Source organism: Antechinus flavipes, chromosome 5 (assembly GCF_016432865.1).
Source record: "Antechinus flavipes isolate AdamAnt ecotype Samford, QLD, Australia chromosome 5, AdamAnt_v2, whole genome shotgun sequence".
Classification (NCBI taxonomy): Eukaryota; Metazoa; Chordata; class Mammalia; order Dasyuromorphia; family Dasyuridae; genus Antechinus; species Antechinus flavipes.
Window position 1 is genome coordinate 128,148,871 of NC_067402.1, and position 19,469 is coordinate 128,168,339.

The 19,469-nt window shown below is 32.2% G+C and overlaps 1 protein-coding gene across 1 annotated transcript in view; it reads left to right on the forward strand.

Annotated features, from left to right (window-relative positions):
• Nucleotides 1-19,469, forward strand: part of LOC127537992 (ankyrin repeat domain-containing protein 26-like) — a 92,581-nt gene that overhangs the window by 31,056 nt on the left and 42,056 nt on the right. Inside the window, exons 9-18 of the mRNA XM_051961439.1 lie at nt 1,515-1,587; nt 4,492-4,633; nt 5,231-5,280; nt 7,946-8,042; nt 12,010-12,038; nt 12,129-12,210; nt 12,306-12,377; nt 14,631-14,915; nt 15,071-15,100; nt 16,793-16,869. Coding sequence (XP_051817399.1) covers nt 1,515-1,587; nt 4,492-4,633; nt 5,231-5,280; nt 7,946-8,042; nt 12,010-12,038; nt 12,129-12,210; nt 12,306-12,377; nt 14,631-14,915; nt 15,071-15,100; nt 16,793-16,869 — 937 coding nt within the window. The remainder of the gene's footprint in view (nt 1-1,514; nt 1,588-4,491; nt 4,634-5,230; nt 5,281-7,945; nt 8,043-12,009; nt 12,039-12,128; nt 12,211-12,305; nt 12,378-14,630; nt 14,916-15,070; nt 15,101-16,792; nt 16,870-19,469) is intronic.

Consider the following 19,469-nt stretch of genomic DNA (forward strand, 5'->3'; position numbering starts at 1 on the left):
CTAGGAAGAATTGCACTTGTATTAAATACTTTTATGAGATTGGAATATATGACCTACCCACCTATCTGAATGGCAGCTACTCAAAGCAGTGGATAGAGAGAGCCCTGGCCTTGGAAGCAGGAAGACTTATCTTTATTAGTTCTACTCTGGCTCAGACACTTACTAGCTTAGTCCTGTTTGCCTCAGTTTCCTCATATGTAAAATGAGCTGGGGAAAGAAATGGCAAACCATTCTGATGAGGTTCGGTGCAGGGCTGAGAGTTATAGGAACCCCTTCTGATCAGCACAGGGCCCTCATAAAAGAATTTATGAACCCAAAAAGTTAGACTGGCAAAAAATTTATTGTTGGCCTTTGCTAGGAAGAGGAAGACTGACTCCCTCAGTGGCAAGGTAAAGTTCCTAGCAGAGAAATTCCGACAAAGAGAAGTAGTCCTGTTAGGGAAATAGGTGAGAGAGATAAAGAGGGATTAATACTGAGAGAGAATGCCTTCTCAGGGGACAGGGGATCCTCGCAGGTAGTTATGTCAAGGGAGGTCCCTTGGTCTGGCATGATTCCAGCTTTGGGCCTCTGCAAGGTCCTGTTAGGGAAATGAAGGCTGACACTGAGAAGAGAATGCTTTCTCAGGGGGCAGAGGGTCCTCGCAGGCAGCTTTACCAAGTTGAGAAGAGAGGTTCCTTGGCATGGCATGTTCCTGTTTTTAGGTCCTCTGTGAAGAATTGAGCTCTCAAATAACTATTTTATCTTGATTGAGAGCTGGAGGCAGTTTGAATTGAAATCAGACTGCAATCTTCCAATTGAATAGATTTTCAATTGAATGAGTATCCCTGGACTAATCTTCAATTCAATAAAGGGTGTAATCAATGGGGGGTGTGCTGGTCTTCTCCAGGATAACAGAATGAAATCACTTTATCTTGATTCCCTGAGGCAGGACTCTCCCAGAATTCAAGGAGTTTTTCCCCTTCAAGGAGTTCTCAAGCATTTATCCCAAAGTCAGGACAGTTTAGGGTTCCCCCCCAAAGTCAGAGATAGTTTCAGGGTTCCTCCCATCAATTCCACTTTTGCCAAGAAAACACCAAATAGGGTCACAGCCAAAAACTTACAAAATAATCAATAAAAAATACAACTCAAATCTAGAGTTGAAATTTCTAAAGGGTAACTTCAAGAAAAAAAGAGACTCAGTGAAAATATTCATAAGACTCTAATAAGGAAGACACAGAGAATGACATGCAACAGAAAAATTGCAAGGTTTTAGTGATTCTATGATTACCCCTTGTGTTCATTTTTCAACTTTGGAGTATAAAAAAATAAGAAAGATTATTTTGCAGGATAGGCTCATAACTTCTACAGAAATATTTTCTTCTTTGACAAATTGAATCTTGGAGTAGGAATAGTTGACATACCCTGCTCTAAAGTCATTCTTATAATGTATCATTTGGTGGTAAAGCACCGTGCAACAACTAAAAAGCCTTGATTGTCTTCTGGAAATCTACTAATTTTTGCTTTCTTTTTAAAAGACTCTCTGACAAACCAGGGATTGGTGATTTCTGGCCAGCCAAAAATAAGCAAGAATTAGATTTTACTAAGAAGGTAAAGTTTCTTTATGGAATTTTTTTTATGCTTAAATTTCAGTTTGGAGGATGCTTTTGATGAGTTCCTGTGTTTCTAGGTGGGATTGACATGGAGAGCCTGAAGTATTGATAAAATTATTCCCTGAGGCAAACAGGAAAGGACACTGATGTTTACTTTTATAGTCTCACCCTCTGTAGGACCCACTTTACCTTCAGGCAGAAATCCAAGTTATATCAAAAATCCCCTGAAGGTAAAATTTTCTCTATACATTTGTCTATGGCTGATGCTACAGCTTCTGTTTCATGGTCTTTCATCTCCCTTATCTCCCACCATGCCTCATGCTGTCTTTCTTCCCTTTATATTTAATTCTTTTAGGGTGCTAAACTCTTCCATGAATTTAGTCTGTCAATTAATGGGATAATCTCACCTCATGGAATATACTCTTTTCTTCTGGTTAGTTGTGAGTTCCACATTATTTCTCAAAACCACTTTGATGTCTCGCAATATTCTCCTAACTCTTATCTTATCTTAACTTTTTATCTGAAAAATATAATTTACTTTGAGCTGATATGTCTGTATCATTCTCCATATTTCCTTGTAGTTTTGTATTTATTTGTGCACTGGAAAAAGTATCATATCCCATGACTGCTACTCTCAACTAAAGATGACCTTTGGGGAAAAAATCTTTATATCATAGATGATATTTAATGTTTCTTGTAGTTCTAAATCTATGAGCCATTCCATAATATTTTTCAAATGTTATATATAGAGGTTGCTTCCAATTTTTTGCTGCTACAAATAGAACTCTATAAAATACTTTTGTATGGCTAGTTCCTTTTTTTCCCCTGTGCTCTTTTTAGGATGAATTCTTGCCAATGGAATGATAGCAATGAAACTAAAAGATAATAATGTATGTTGTCCTCCAAAACACCTGTACTAATGTGCAGTCCTGCCAGTGGCATATCAAAATTTCCCACAGTCCCACTAATTTAATTTTTTTTTTTTTTTTTGCAATTTTTGACAACCTAGTTGATAAACTTGCATTGATTTACATTTTTCTATTGGGAAATTGGTACATTTTTCCACAAAGTTCTTAATATTTTTTATTTAGTCACTGCTTTATTTTGAGGCATTTTTACTACATTTAGAGATATGTATCAGGTATTTTTTGAATGTCATTCTTAGAAAATGACATGAAGGCCAAAAGCTTGAACACAACGAAAAATGGGGGTTAAGTTCCCAAGACTACCATAATCTGCAAGCTTTCCCTAGCTAGAGATGACTCTTCATACCACTCTAACACAGCATAAACCCCTTACTCTATTTAGACTAATTTCCACCATCTCCCACCCACCTCAGCCAGATAAATCCCTTCCCCAACTTCCTTTTATGTAGTATTTTCTCATTAGAATTTAAGCTCTTTGAGGAGAGGATTGTCTTTGCTTTTTCTTATATTTATTTTCCCAGTACTTAGCACAGTATCTGAAATATATTAATCCTTAATAAGTATTTTCTAAACTATAGAATCTTGTGATCACAGTATTGTTGCACAATACCTTATGCTGTCCTAGTTATTTCGTAGTCCTTAAACTACAGCCTGCGGGCCAAATGAGGCAGCCAAGGATGTTTATCCCCCTCACTCAGGGCTATGAAGTTTCTTTATTTAAAGGCCCACAAAACAAAGTTTTTGTTTTTACTATATTCCGGCCCTCCAACAGTTTGAGGGACAGTGAACTGGCCCCCTATTTAAAAAGTTTGAGGACCCCTGGAACTTTACAGTTTTATTGTTGTATGATTTGTAAAATTTTTGTTTAAAATGTCTCCCTTTAAAAAAAAAACTTCTCATTTCATGGTGTCATCATCAACTTTCTTAAAGGTTCTATAATGAGACATATTTATACAATGTTGTTGTTCAGAGGACCCCATGAGACTTGCACTACAAAACCTGAGTTTAAAGGCAGATAATAAAAATATGTAAAGAAATGGATAGGGACTTCTTTAGTCTACAGAAATAGAGTGAGCAAGCCCAATGAAGTACCTAGTACATACCAGATGCTACACAAATTTGCAACATTTTGCCTCTCCTTTTTTTTCTCTGTTGTGCATACTAGTTGTCAACATGAAAGTGAAAATTAAGTTACTAATTAAATTATGCAAATGCATGAAGCTGCAAAAGTTAAAGCACATGAATGTTGAGGAATGAAAGTATATATTACATATTGTCATTATCCAACTTCATTTATACAGTAATTTAAAATATTTTTCCAAACCTTTTCTATACTTTTAATTTTAGAAGCGCAACTATTTTTGTTATACAAATCTCTATATAATTAAACCTGCTGATTTTGTCTTCAATAATTCTTTTTGATAAAAGGTATCCTTCATAGTTGATGAGTAGCTCTTAAGAAGCTTACAATCTAATGGAGGAAGATAATACACAGTATAAAAGGAAATTAAGCTTTTTGGAGTTGTAGGAATCTACCTAGTGATGGGACATAATGGAGATCAGAGTCACAAAGAGTGTAGCAGAGTAAGAAATGAAATGTCTATGATGAGTCCTCTCCTTCAGTGGAGACTTTAAAATTCTTGGCACTTCCTCCAATCAAAGGGAAGTTTGTCTTCCCTCTTAGAGTATTACTTGAAGATAAGAACTTTGTATTCTATTATTTTTCTCAGTTCCTCCTATTTGAAGTAATAATTAAAAGTCATCAGCATATGTGCTATTGTAATTGAATATTTCTACTTGTTTGAGAAAAGTTTTTCTATACATTAAATGTCTAAAAATTTAATTTTTTGCATGACTTGATTTTTAGATCCATCAGCTTATAATCAACAGTTATGATATGGTGGACAGATTTGTATTTGTGCTGGCAATAGATTGAAGTAAATTTTTAGAGGACATGTCATTCTCATTAATTATAGGAAGAAATAATAATAGACTTGAAGAAGGAAGAAAAGGAAGATAGTGTATTAGTCAAAAAAGAAACTAGAAAACAAACACCTCATGAAACACCAAGTATTCCCAAAGAACACAGTATATCAGCAAGAAGTATTGCTAGAAAAGGTAAGTTATTGTTTTGACAAGAATTCTGATTTCAACATGGTAGGAAATTCCTAATGAGGAAGTTTCTAGCAATGTAGATTTGCTGCTGTTCTACAATTTATAATACTCTTACCAGTAGCCTGGGACACTAAAATGTTCAATGTCTTGACTATGGTAATACAGCCAATATATCAGAAATGGGACTTCCTAATCCCAAATTGGCCTTGTGTCCACTATGCTGTAGAATATGCTTACAAAATTTTTTTTTTGAAAAATGCCATTAATCTGTAAATTTAATGTGTATAACCTAACTCTGGACTATTTCAAATATAAGCAATCTTTCTCTCCTTTTTATCCATAATAGGTGTGTTTTAGAACAAAAGAATCGTTGTATACCACTTAGCCCCTAACTTCTTTCTTTGAAGGACCCTACCTTGCTCATAATCCCTAATCCAAATGTTGCTCTCAATCTATTTTTGATTCCTGGAATTTTTTTCTGTTGCCGTTTTCATTTAATTTTTCTTGAAGTGACTGTGAATAGACATAGTTGAACAGTTTTCATGTGCTTAGCAGCACATCTTCTAATTATTAATGTAGTTATTTACCTATATTTTACAGATAAATGGCAAAAATTGGCAAATGATGCACTATTACCTTGGAATTTAAAGGTATTTTTATTAATTTAGAAAATTAAAAAACTTTGAAACTTTGATTATTACATTTTAGATTTACTTGTTTACTAATCACTGCAGTTGCCTGGGTGGAATTAGAATCAGAACTTTAGAGTCGGAAGGGACCTTAAAGATAATCTAATCCAACTACTCATTTAACACATGAGGAAACCAAACCCAGGGAAGTCAGTTACTTTGCCTCTGGTCTTAGAACTAGTTTACTGAGGACAGAGCCAAGAATAAAATCTAAGGATTCTAGCTTTCAGGACCCCATACTTTCCATTCTACCCTTATTACCACATCAATTTCAAAACGTCATTCAGTTTAGTCAATCATTCAATGAACAAATAACAATACCTTATGCTGTCCTAGTTATTAAGATTTATTCCAGGGGCAGCTGATAGAGCACCAGCCCTGAAGTCAGGAGGATCTGAATTCAAATTTGGTCAGACATTTAATACTTCCTAGCTGTATGATCCTGGGCAAGTGATTTAACTCCAATTGCCTCAGCAAATATATATAAATGTGTGTATGTGTGTGTGTGTGTATATATATATTCTAATAAAGAAACTTAAAGCAAAAACCAAAGCTGCTTCCCTACTACATGAATAGTTTAAATGAAGGCATAGGACATAGGTACATATATAAGTAGATTTTATGGCTAATAGTCAGAAGATTTTTGTGCAACTTGAATATAAAATTCCTGAAATCAGCACAAAGGAAATGATCGAGTAGATTATGACTAATCAGGAAAGACTTCACAAAAGAGATAATAATAAGGGCATTATTGACAGGGCCAGATTGTGACTGGCGGAGGGGAAGGAAGAAAACATTTCAGGAGAAAGGATAGGCAGAAAGAAGTAAGGATATTTGCAAGGAATGTAAATTATAGGGTTTAGTTATAACAGAGCTTATAATAGAAAGCACAAAGTATTTCCTATAAGTAAGATAGTAAGAGTTGAGGTCTTGAAAGTTAGTTTTAAGATTTTGAGTTTGATATGTATCAAGGAGTCATTGTTATTTATTATGCAGTACAATAATATTTAGAAATACATTTTGGGAAAACTTTTTATGATCAGTATAGAAAATTAACTGGAACAGAGGTATATTATAGGCAAAAAAGATGTACTTTCAATAGATATTAGATGATAAAATAAACTGGAGTGATTGTGAAAATAGGAAGGTTTAAATAATAGCTTGTTTATTTTATAGGAAGATTCAGCAATATGTAGTGGTTACTTGGCTATAAAGAGCAAAGGAAGTAATTGAGTTTTTAAGACTGAGGACCTGGAAAATTGTAGATATCACTAAGTTGTAAAAGGTTGGAGGACTTATATGATGACAGACAAAAGATAATTTTTAACATATTAGTTCTCAGGAAACATTTATGTGGACTTATCTCATAGATTGTTTGAATTTAAGAGCTTGAGAGTAAAATCTGATGGTTTTCCATGTCTTCTGGCAAAAGGGAATGATTTGAAATCCAGGTCTCTTGTAATTGAGATCGTCAAAGTTGAAGAATTTGACTCATCTTTATGTTGGAAATAACCAAAGTCAGAGAAAGGAAAGATGAATATGTGTATTAGTGTATAGAAAATGTAGTATGGAGACTGTTTTTACCAGATATCACCAAGTAGATTAAAAAAACCATGATCCCCAGAAGGTTTAGAGACCTTTATATGTAGTAAAGACATAACAAATGGGGATAGGAATTTAGATGAAGAGAAAATACATAATCTAAGTGAGAGAGACCTCTAGAGAAGGTGGTAATTGTACTGAATACTCAACTGTCATCAAAGAATTAATTGTTTAGGATATGGATGATGTAATTAAACTAAAATTTTCTACTTGTGTGAGGTTTGGAGAAATGTCATTGAGGAGTTTACAGAAGGCTAAATCTTTTTTTTCCCCCAAAGTTTACACGTGTGTGTGTGTGTGTGTGTGTGTGTGTGTGTGTGTGCGTGTGTGTGCATATATATGTATAAAATCTAACTACATAGATATTTATTTATGATAAATCTAGATTAATTTCCACTGTTCAAGGCTTTGTTGCTATTCAGTAGTTTTAGTCACATCTGACTCTTGGGATTTTCTGGACAAAGTGCCTGAAGTGGCTTGCCATTTCCTTCTTAGTAAGGAAATAAGGAAAACAGAGTTTAGTGAATTGCCCAGAGCCATACAAGTCTCTGAGGCTAGATTTGAACTCAATAAGATTAGTTTTCCTGACTTCAAGCCCAGAGCTCTGTGGAAACAACTTCTAAGGGGATTATGTGCTATACATTCAGACCCAAATATTTTCTTCTCCCATATTACTAGCATGTGGAAAATAGTATTTTATGTGCTATATTGTTAGAACTATTATAGAATAATAACCTGATGATGACTTTTATCAAGTCAGCCATTTCTGAATGATAAAGTATTCTCCAACCCACAGTACTAAATTTAGCAGAGTAATATCATCTAAAGACAAAAGATAATAGTTTAAATTTGAAAAGTGTAAGCATTAGGTTGTTCTTTTGAAGAAAATGTTTTAACATTTCATTTTCCATAGACCTGTCATTTCTAAGTGGAAATTCTTCACAATTTTCCAGAAAAAAAGCATTCAGGACTCTTTTATCAGTGGGCTTACTATTTATTTTGTTGATTTTTTTCATTTGATAAGTGTACCTCTGAAAGTGTCCCCAAAGGATCTGCCAGTTACATATTTGCAGCTACAAATCAAACAATAAAAGGTAGTATTTCAATGGGACAACTTAAAGGTAAGCTGATATTATATAGCTAGTTAAGTTTGTTTAAAATAAAGAGAAAAGTACTACCCTGGAGCAGGGGAAAAAGGGTTTTGTGGGTGGGGGAGCTGGATGAGACTCTATCTCCAAATATGAAAAAGATAAGAAGGTGTATGATGTCTTTAGTGCTAGTAACAGGATTAAGTAGTCACTAAAGGCTTCCTTGAGTAAAAGAGATAAAAATGAAGTAGTCTCTCTCATCTCCAGATTCTGAACCTTCAGTTTATTTCCTATGTCTGTCAGATAGAATACAAACTAAAGAAAATATGTCATAAGCTTCTAAAAAATCTAAAGTATCTGCTTATTAAAAGCTAGATTATTTAGTTTATGTTCATATACTTGTAAGACAAGTGATTCTGTAGATTGATGACAATAATGGTGACAGAAAAAAAAATAGGCAAAAGAAATTGAGAAAAATAGACAGCTGAAGATGGCTGCATTGGAACCAGAAAGAGAAAGCAATCAAAGACTCCTTTGCTTTCATATATATTGGGAGTTCTTTTTTGGCCCATCTTGCTGCCTGTCAGACAGTCCAAAGATTTTTTTTTTTTTTTTGAGGGGGATTATGGGATTTTTTTTTATAATTTTTTTTCCCTCTTTTCTTCTTTTTAAAACAAAACATGTACCCAGCAGAACCTCAGGAAGGATTCAAAATATATAACATTAAATTTCAGAAATTTGGTAATACTATTTCTATGAGTCTTCCACAAAGGATCTCTTTGATCCTTTTTGGATTTTTTTCTATTTCTGCTTTCCCTTCATGTTCTATTTTCTTGGATTATTTCTTGCATTGTTGTGTCAAGGTTTTTCTATTTGTTTCTTTGGTCACAGCTTTCAGGTAGTCCAATTATTCTTATATTATCTCTTCTGGATTTGTTGTTTTTCTTATAAGCTGTTTCAAATTCTGTTCTTTTTAAAATTCTTTATATTTTCTTTTGTTATTTCTTGGTCTCTTACTGCATCACTGGCTTCCCCTTACTCAATTCTAGTTTTCAAAGAATTATTTTCTTCTTTAAGACTCTGGATTTCCTTTTTTTAGTTGGTTAACTTTTTTTTTTCCAAAATCATCTTGTTTTTCTTGAATTAAAAAAAAAAAAATTTCCTCAATCTCTCTCATTTTAAGTCTTTTTTGAGTTCTTTTATAAATTCTCTCTAGGCAGGGAGTTACTCTTTATGGTTGTGTCCTCCTTTGAAGATGGACCCCAGTTTTCCCTATTCCCATAGTAACTTTCTATGATTGTGTTCTTTCTTCTTTGCCAATTCAGTTTTTTAAAAATGAGAAGTATTTGTTTAAGCACCTCTAATTGTGAGGTGGGTCAATAGTGCCTGTAGTTTCACTTCAGCTCTGCCCTATGACTGGAACCCCAATTCAAGGGCTCTACCCTCCCACAAATGCTCATAATCTCTACCCCACTGCCTCTGCAATCCCCCCTCCCCACAGTGTGCTGGTTCCTTCTTCTCTAGGGCCAGGACTCAGCCACACAGATGGCCTTAGTGTTCCTAATCAGTAAGGTTCCCTCAGTCTTCCTGCACTCAGACCTCACATCCCTAAGCGGTCTTGGAGGTGAAAGTTCCTCAGAGGAACCCAGCTAGCCCCAGGACTCTTCCCTGCTGTTTCTGTGGAGTTAGCCTGGAAGTATATGCACTTCACAAGACAGGTTAATCCCTGTCCTTAGATCTTTAATTGAGTTCTCTCCCATTATCCCAGTTCTGTCCTGTTGTGTCCCAAGGTGGCTTTGGTTTTCACCACTCTGTTCTCCCTGAGGTGCAAATTTATGCCATTTGTGGGGGGAAATCTGGAGAAGTTGACATTTCCTGACCACTTAAGCCATCTTCCCCAAATCCTTCCACTAAAGATGCTAAAAGAAGATGGCTATAGAATAAAATACAAAATGAAAAAAAAAATTTACAAAAAATTTTCAAAATAGCTAAGGAGCAAAGAATTACTTGCCAATAAACATTTAAAGATGAAAAAGGATTAGTATCTAAGGTCCTTGACAGTAGGAATCTAATCTACCTTTCCAGCCTTAGTCCATCTCTCTATCTTTTTCAGCCAAACTATTCTGTTTTTTCTGTATATTTTCCTGCTCTGTATCTATTTAGACCATCTGTTGAAATCTTGCTCTTCCTTCAGAAACTTTTTCATGTTTAAACTCCATAAAGCTTTCCTGGATTTTACTAGTCTTCCTGACAATTATTTACCAACATAATGACTTATTAGTTTCTTTTAAAGATATACTAACTATAAACATTATCAACTAATATTATGGAGTACCTACTGTTATGTACATGACATTATAATCCATCTCAAGATTTACTTTATTTAGACACAATAACCATTGTTCTTTTTTAATTTTTCCTAAAGGGAAACATAGAACAAATGTAAAACAATGACAAAAAGAATTATATGTAAATATTTATTTATCCCTAAGAAGTCCTGAGTTCATTGTTCTAGAAACTTGGGAAACTTGATAAAATTGAGGGTGACTTCTCCTCCCCACCTTGTCTGAATTATATACAGTCTTCCTCATTATTTGTGAGATGTAAAAACACAACAAAACAAACAAACAAACAAAAAACATTTTATTGCCATGTTTTCAAATGCCCACACAGGATACACACAAAAGGACAAGTATTGTTCATCTCTAGCAGCATAGGCTACATGTGTTCCAGCTGTCTATAGCAATTGGAGTATTTTCTGCCCCATTCATAAAGTATTGCCAGCATGATTGAGGAAAAAGAGAGCCAAGGTCAGAAAGTACTAGGCAATTTATCTATCCTTTCTCTATCTAGAAAGAGGATAATTAACATCTATTTTAGCTTCCTTGAGTGAGTAAAAATATTTACACAGATGCTAGCTTAAATGCATATATTACTGATGCATATGGAACAAGAAGTAAAGCAATGTGCTTTGTGCTATTTTGGAAGTACCTATTTTAAAACTTCTTGCAATTTCTTAATTATGTGGATTGACATGCTAAAACTAATTTCATAATTTAGTATAATAAACAATTTCTAAATACTTTTTTGGACTGATTTAATATTATAAAATAATGTTTCTCCCGACTTTAATTTTTATCTTCCAAGATTCAGTGTCAATATGTAACTAGTTTTATTTTCCATTAATGTTAAATTACATATGTTAAAAGGGTTGTTATATATTAATAATATTGAATTAGCAATTGAGATAATTAAAAACAATTTTGCTTTTTTTTAAATTATTTGCAAAATTGACATGTTGTATACATCATTTCTTATATGTATTTTATATTCTTTCATGAATGGATCAAGAAATTTTAAGATTTAGGCCACAAAAAATATAGGTATGCCAGTGAGTAATGTGGCTATGGGCAGAAATGAAAATATATTAACTGTTCTACAAATATACATTTAAATGAATGAATTCAGAACATTTGTTTCTAGCCATTAATTCTGTGAGAGGAATGTGGTTTTTTCTCTTTACTGTTTACATAATATCTGATTTTGCAAATTATGTGTTTAAGAAATCACCCAAACTGTAATCACTTATAGTATAATTACATTAAATATTCTCATTGCTTGGAAGACATGCACTAAAACATCAGTTTTATAATTTACCCCTTATAGAATATGATCATTCATCTCTTAAAAAAGAAAACTTTTATTTGTGTCATTGATGAGAAATTATCTATTGGTATATGTACACTTATGTTTTTGAGTCCTTTGAAATCTTTTATATTTGAAATATAAATTGTACTTTGGGTCAATACTATATTCTTATGTTTATTTCAAGTACGGCTTACTAATTGATTATAATTATTCTCATGTAAATGCCATAATAAGAATTTTATCAAATTGAATATTCATTCTTTAGATCCTATGATGGGAGACAACAAACCTATTCATTTTGCATGAAGTTGTGATTGTTATAATTGATAATAAAACTTATTTTTTTTTTCAGATCATTCTCAGAGAAAACCTATTTGGAAGGTAATAACATTGATAGTTTTAATTTATTATGATATGTACTTGAAAACTTAAAATATAACTATCTTGTTATGTAATTATCTTGTTCCATAGGCCATTCAACCCACTTTTCTCATGAAAGATTCTTTGACAAATCAAAAAATTGAAATTGGAGCTAAGAAAAAACAAACGTTTCGTAAGTTTTATAATTCTATAATTTAGGAAGAAAAGTATATTTAAAGACTATTAAATATTCATATTTCTTTTTCCCTTCCCTTGTTTATATTACAGATTTCATGGAAGAATTCGGTTTAGATGATATTGATGACATTGATGGTATTTTTCTTTTTCTTTTCATTACAAGTATGAGAATAAGTAAATTTTATACTACCTAGTTCTTTTCTACATTGCCTGAAGGAGTATAATTCCAATAAATAATCTATGTACACTCCCATTTCAAATTAATGTGTGCTAATCAACTATTATGTCTCATGTGCATCTCAAGTATGTGCTATTTGACTCCAGGATACAAAGATAAAAAGAAATAGTTCTTTGCCTCAAGGCAAAGATAATTATGTTACAATTAGATAATTATATTACAAGAGAATGGCCAAGTTAAATCCCTTAAAATTACTTGAGAGCTTTGTGTAGAATGGATCAGAGAAGATAGGAATCAAACATAAAAAGACCTGTTAATAATTTACTGCAAAAATCTGAGTAAAAGTTGATGAGATCAGGAAGTAAGAGGGTGAATTTGAGGATGAACAAAAGAGAAATGATGACAGATGTTGTGAAGGTAAAATCATTGGGATTTAGCAACTTTTGAATAATTGTGTTTCTACACATACACACACACTTTGGGATAAGAAAAAAAGTGTCAAAGATGTAGACTCAGATGATTGAGAAGATGGCCTGTTTTTAACAAAGATAAAAAACATTAAAAAACTGATGATTAGGCAGATAGAAGATGTGTGGAGAAAGAAAATGATGAATTCAGGTTAATGTTGTATTTGAAGACTTGGGAGGATCTACAAGTTGGGAAAGATCCAGGAGCCATTCCTAAAATATGGTGTCCAAAACTAAGCACAATGTTCAGCTGTTGTCTGACCAAGGCATTGGTCAGGCAGACTAACATCATCCTTCCTATGGATATGATATCTCTTTTAATATAAAATTCCTCTAGCTTTTATGGCAGCTATATAAGCTAATACTGAACACATAATTCAATAGAATCTATCAAATTCTGATGAACATTTATATATCTATACTTCTGTTTTGTGTTTATGCTTGTGTTTGGTATTTTATCCACAAAGATGGCATGAGGGAATGTGTCAAATGCTTTGCTGAAATTTAAGTAAATTATAATGACTATAATCTCCTAATCAGTCAGTATAGTAACTCTATCAAAAGATAGTCTGGTATGATTTATTTCTACCATTTCCCAATAAAATAATGAAAGTATAAAAAGATTTTGATGAGGCACTGAGTCTATAAAAGATCAAGAAAAATGAAGGCTGAAAAAAATATCAGATTTAGCAATTAGATACCACTGATGGAGTAAGTGGTTTCAGTAGAATGTTAGGCCCAAAGTCAGATAAGGTTTGAGGAATGACTATAAATAGTTCTAGTAATTAGACAGTGAAAAGAAGAGGAGATATTGGCAATAACTTGGTCATTGGGAGAAACTTTAAAGACCAGGAAATTAAATGTTTATAGTTTATTCTAATGTGTTTATCTTTTTTATACATCATTGTCCTTTATTTGCACTTTTTGAGACTAGTATAAATGTAGATACTAAAATAAATGTAGTTTTGTTTTAAAAGGGAATACTTAAACTGTAAGCTGTCATTTTCATGCTGAATTTGTAAAACATATTGAAAGTTAAAAGATAACAAGCAGGATTATTCTGAAAAAAAAACCTTATAATCATAAAGTAGTTTATATTTGAAAATAAATTATGAAATCATTTCCAAAAGAAGTTGCAGTTCTTTTAAAAAATATAAAGGCACTGAAAGGATCCTAACTATAAGCATTTTGGTAAGCATTTAGCATAATGGATAGATTGGATTGTTCTCATAGCCAAAAAGACATGGTTTCACATCTTATTTATGATTCATTCTGATTATGTGATCCTGGACAAGTCATTTAACTTCTAAGTGTCATAGGCAACTCATTTAAGACTAGAAGTTACAGAAAAGGTACTAGCCTACATTATTAGAGGGAGCTTCCTTATCTGAGAGTTCTCTATAAATAAATCACAGGTTAAAAGTCACTGGTTCAGACTCTTATTGACTAATGAAAAGTCAAATTCATATGTTATTTGTAAAAGGTTTTTACTGAAGAAAAACCTTTACCCAAGGATTTTACTAATAAATTCTTTGGAACCACTCATGGAAATAGACTTTGATGAAGACATTAGAGCTGAAGGAAAATAGTTGGTGGTGCTTTTTTCCTCATATTACCTAAAAAATAAAATGTAGGATTCATAAATAAACAAAATAAAATCATGAAGCTTGGTGGTATTTTAAGTGACACCTTGTGAAAATATTAAAGAATATGTCAGATGGATAAAATTGACGTATTTTTTTAACCGTATTTGACGTATTTATTTTTCAGATGATTCCGATTGGGATTCTGCCAGCATTTCTCAGAAAAATGACACTTCCACAGATTTGAATTTTAATTATGCTTGCAAATCAGTGGCACTGACCAAAAATCATTCAGGATCCACTGAATTTGGAAAAATTACATTTAAAAAAGATGAAACAGTTGAAGCAGCTGCTGAAGCTGGAAGTAGGCCTGAGATTGGCTTTAAGGTTTTAACTCTGGTAGAAAAACTAGGCCCCCAGAAGCAGAAGTTAGAAAGTGAACAATTTCTAGAAAAAGAGGATGGTAAAAAAGGTAAGAAAGAAAGGTATATGGTTAATATTATGAATTTTCCATATATAAATTAGTGCTCAATTTGTTACATTCCAATTTTTATTAATATAGTTAAGCAAAATAAATGGTAAAATCATGTGCTAACAAAATTCACTCTCTGTTTTTAATCTTCTCAGCAGACAAGAATCTAACAGATGTCTTAACAGGTATTTTGATTTTCTCCTCTAATCAGGGTAATATATTCTACAAACACTGAAGGGGGGTTTAAACTTGTGTCCTAAATTAGTCTTCTCCTCTCTAATTTGCTATTTCCTACTTAATTTATTTTTTATATTTTTTAAATAAATGTTTCAAATCTTAAAACCACTAAGTATTTACATTCAGATATAAAATCCACACGTGAATGATTTTTCTTTTTTTCTGTCATTTTGGATTATTTATAGCTATTTTCCCCAAAGCTAAATTTAATCAATTTAACTTTACCTCTTTATTAAATTACCTAATTAGGTGATGTTTCCCTGTCATTGTTTTAATAGCATTAATATGACTGGAATGCAATTGCCCCATACCATGGATTTTTTAAAAAATACTATCATTAATCCATAAATTAAGATGATTGTGTCACATTCAGATTTAACTGTTTACATTATATTGAAATAAAATTTCAATAGATTTATTTGACTGTGGCAAATATAATTATCTCTCCCTGATGTTAATCTTTTCACCTCTGAATTTCTCTCCATGTTATCATACTCTGTCTAGTTCTGAGATAACTAAAAGTTTTACAGTGAATTTCTAATTGCTGAATATTATCTGCCTATCTTGTTTTCCACATTTGCTTGGCTTAATCAAAGAGTCTTATAAATTTACTGAAGGATACAGATCTCATTTATTTTTATTTCCCTATTTCTTTTCAGATAGTCCTGGCCAGTGGTTTGTCATATTAAAATTTACATTTTGTTCTCTCTGTGTTTGAAATAATCAAATTGATTCTGTATTTTTAAAACTGAGAATTTTGTCCTCTTTCTGCCTAAGTTATCATTTTTTTGTCTCTGAACTTAGTTCAAAGATTCATCTGTTCTGTCATGAATTACATTTAGAAACCCAATTCTCTTGCTAATCATGTTTGTATTCTTATGTCAAGGAAATCTGTTACCTTTGAAGGAGGTAAATGGACACCAGACAATGTGGTCTATTAATCTTCTTACCACTAAGCTATCTTTCAAGAATATCTGACTTGAAATGTAGTCCACTCTCTCTAATCTTACAAATGGACTAAACAATGAACATTTTTTAGTCACAAAAGAAGAGAAAGAGGTTGTTGCTAACCCCTCATTCCTAATTTCTAGTTCCCATTCCCATGAGGCTGTCTACTCTTTAATCTATCTCATTATTTTCCCTACTTCCCCAACTCTGTTCTTTATTCTCTTATTTATGCTTTATTCTCAAAACTATATTAAGGCTAATAATCCTTACCTCATGGTTTTAAGGTCATTGAGAAAGACCATTGATCAAATTAGTAACTGCTAGCCTAACTAATGAATTGATCATGCATAGATATTTATGTCTGTTTACCTTTAATTTTCAAATGTAATAGTTTCAGCTAGGTTATATATATTAATCTTTATAATTATTTGTGATTTGCTCCTGTGAAATGAGTATTTCATAAGAAACTTAGAATGTAAATTAAAATTGTAATGTAACTTAGAATTGAAATTACAAAATAATCATCTAAATGCATAATCAGTAAAATAGCCATTTCTTACATTTTATATATTAAAATAGATTACACTTGATAAATTATAGCTGTCATAAGTGCCATTACTCTTAATGGGGTGGAATTTCATATAAAAAAGTAATTTTAAATCAAACAATTTTTTATTTAAATATTAATTTAGATTTAACACAAGAATTGGAATTTAAAAACTCATCAGTGAAAGGCCAAGAAAGTTTTGTTAAAAGTGACCAAAAACAGGTATGGAAAAATGATATTGAAGTTTCTGATATTTTATTTCAGTAAAAGTGCCTTTAATGCTCTTTTTATTAGAAGTTTTTTCTGAACTTGGTGTACTTTTAAATGCATTTTTGTCTTATTTCAGGAATTAAAATTTTCTTTGGAGGTACAGGGATCAGTAGCAAAACTTCAGACCTAGTAGTATAGTAAAAGAAGAATCCCTGAACAGTGTTTTTGGTGGTGTTATTTATAAATTTCTTACATGATAACCTAATTGAACATATAATTGTGATAACAGAATTTAACCTAATTGAACATATAATTGTGATAACAGAATTAACATAGATCTAAATTTGGAAAGATCATAATCTGGCATGTCAAAATCCATAAATGTATGTCATTTTAGACAAGTACACTAAATTTTATCAATGTATTAAAATATTGTATGACATTAAAAATGCCATGATAATAAAATCTTAGCAGTGATGATTCAAATTAATTTAATCTAACCTTATCCCAAATAATGAATTCTATCTGAAGTGTCCCATAAAAGTAGTTCTTCTGTGACCAAACTACCCAAATGAAGCAGCCCATTCTATATTTGGACACCTCAAACTACTGGGGATGTCTTCTTTATGTCTAGCTATATTACCTTTTTAAACTATACAACCAAAACTCATTATTCTGACTTTAAAATCAAGCATTCCTTCTGCATTCTAAAACCCTATTTGATGACTATCATCCTGGCATCTCTAAATCTTCTTTCCAAGACCTTCCTGTGATTGGTTTCTAAGGTCTTTTTTTTTTTTTTTTTAATGTCTCTGAACTTCATTTCTCTAGTGTTCTATCTAAACATAATAATACAGATGTGGTCTTACCAGAACAGAGTAAAGGAGTGTCCTGTCTCACTAAGGACAATGTGTCCTTGCTGCAAAGATCATGGTCACATAATTTTAAACTATGGCTCACTAACAAATACTTTTAAGTCTTTCTGTCATGATTTCTATGAAAAACTGTTTTTCCCCATTGTATACATATGCAACTGATTTTTTTTTTAATCCATGTCCAGAATTTTATATTTAGCCCCTTTCCATTGTATCTTAAGTATCAGCACTTTGTTCTAATCTAACAAGATCTTTTGAATCTGTTCTGTAACTTAATTTATCAGCAATCTCTATCAATTCAATGCCATCTACAAATAACATTCTTTCACTTCATCCTGATTTTCAGTTTAAAAAGTTGAATGTAACAAGTCCTAAAGATAAAGCTACCCGCTTCCTTCCAGATTGAATTAATGTTCCTTGGTTCTTCCCACTGAAGCTATTACTCCACTGCTACCAAATTTTCCTTACAATCCACATTTTTCTTATAGTCCATGACTTTAAAAAATCCAGACTCACTGTTTCTTTGACATTTCTTGAATCTAGTCTTGTGATTTCTAGTGTACTGACAAATTTTAAAAAGGAAATTTAAAAGTTGTCTAGCATAACTTGTTTTTAATGAACTTATATAAATTCTTAATTATCAGTACACACATACTATTACTTTGATAACTCAGAATTTTTCAGGAATCAACATTCACCTTTTTCTAGTCTCAAGGCAAATCCTTATTAAACTATAACTAAGCAGAGATTTCAGATGATTCTTCAGTCCAATATGCAAATTATTTTCAGTGTCTTGTGGTACTAACTTTAATCATATCAACTTTAACTCACTGCTGGTGGTGACAAGATGTTCCATACCCTAGAGTATCCCATAAATGTCTGTCTTCCTTTACAGAAATTAGAGAAATTCTAAAGTCTATGATTCAGATATTTTATGCAAGATAAAATCTGATTTTTAAACAGTCTTTTGATCATGTTTCACTTAGTTGTCATAACCTGCACAATCAAAAGGCAAGAGAAAAACAAATGAGGTCACACAATTGTACTCTTTGTGAATACTTTGTGATACTAAATTCTAGTTCATAACTAGGGCCTTGAATCCTATATTTTGTCTAGTCTACACAGTTTTATTCAATAGATCATTGCCACATCACCAACAAAACCCAACAGCAAGAGATACAAAGAGAAATTCCATTCAGAATAACTGTTGATACCATAAAATATTTGGGAATCTATCTACCAAAGGAAAGTCAGGAATTATATGAGCAAAATTATAAAAAAGTCTCCACACAAATAAAGTCAGACTTAAATAATTGGAAAAATATTAAGTGCTCTTGGATCGGCCGAGCGAACATAATAAAGATGACAATACTCCCTAAACTAATCTATTTATTTAGTGCTATACCAATCAGACTTCCAAGAAAATATTTTATTGATCTAGAAAAAATAACAACAAAATTCATATGGAACAATAAAAAGTCAAGAATCTCAAGGGAATTAATGAAAAAAAAAATCAAATGAAGGTGGCCTAGCTGTACCTGATCTAAAATTATATTATAAAGCAGCAGTCACCAAAACCATTTGGTATTGGCTAAGAAATAGATTAGTGGATCAGTGGAAAAGGCTAGGTTCACAAGACAGAATAGTCAATTATAGCAATCTAGTGTTTGACAAACCCAAAGCCCCTAACTTCTGGGAAAAGAATTCATTATTTGATAAAAACTGCTGGGATAATTG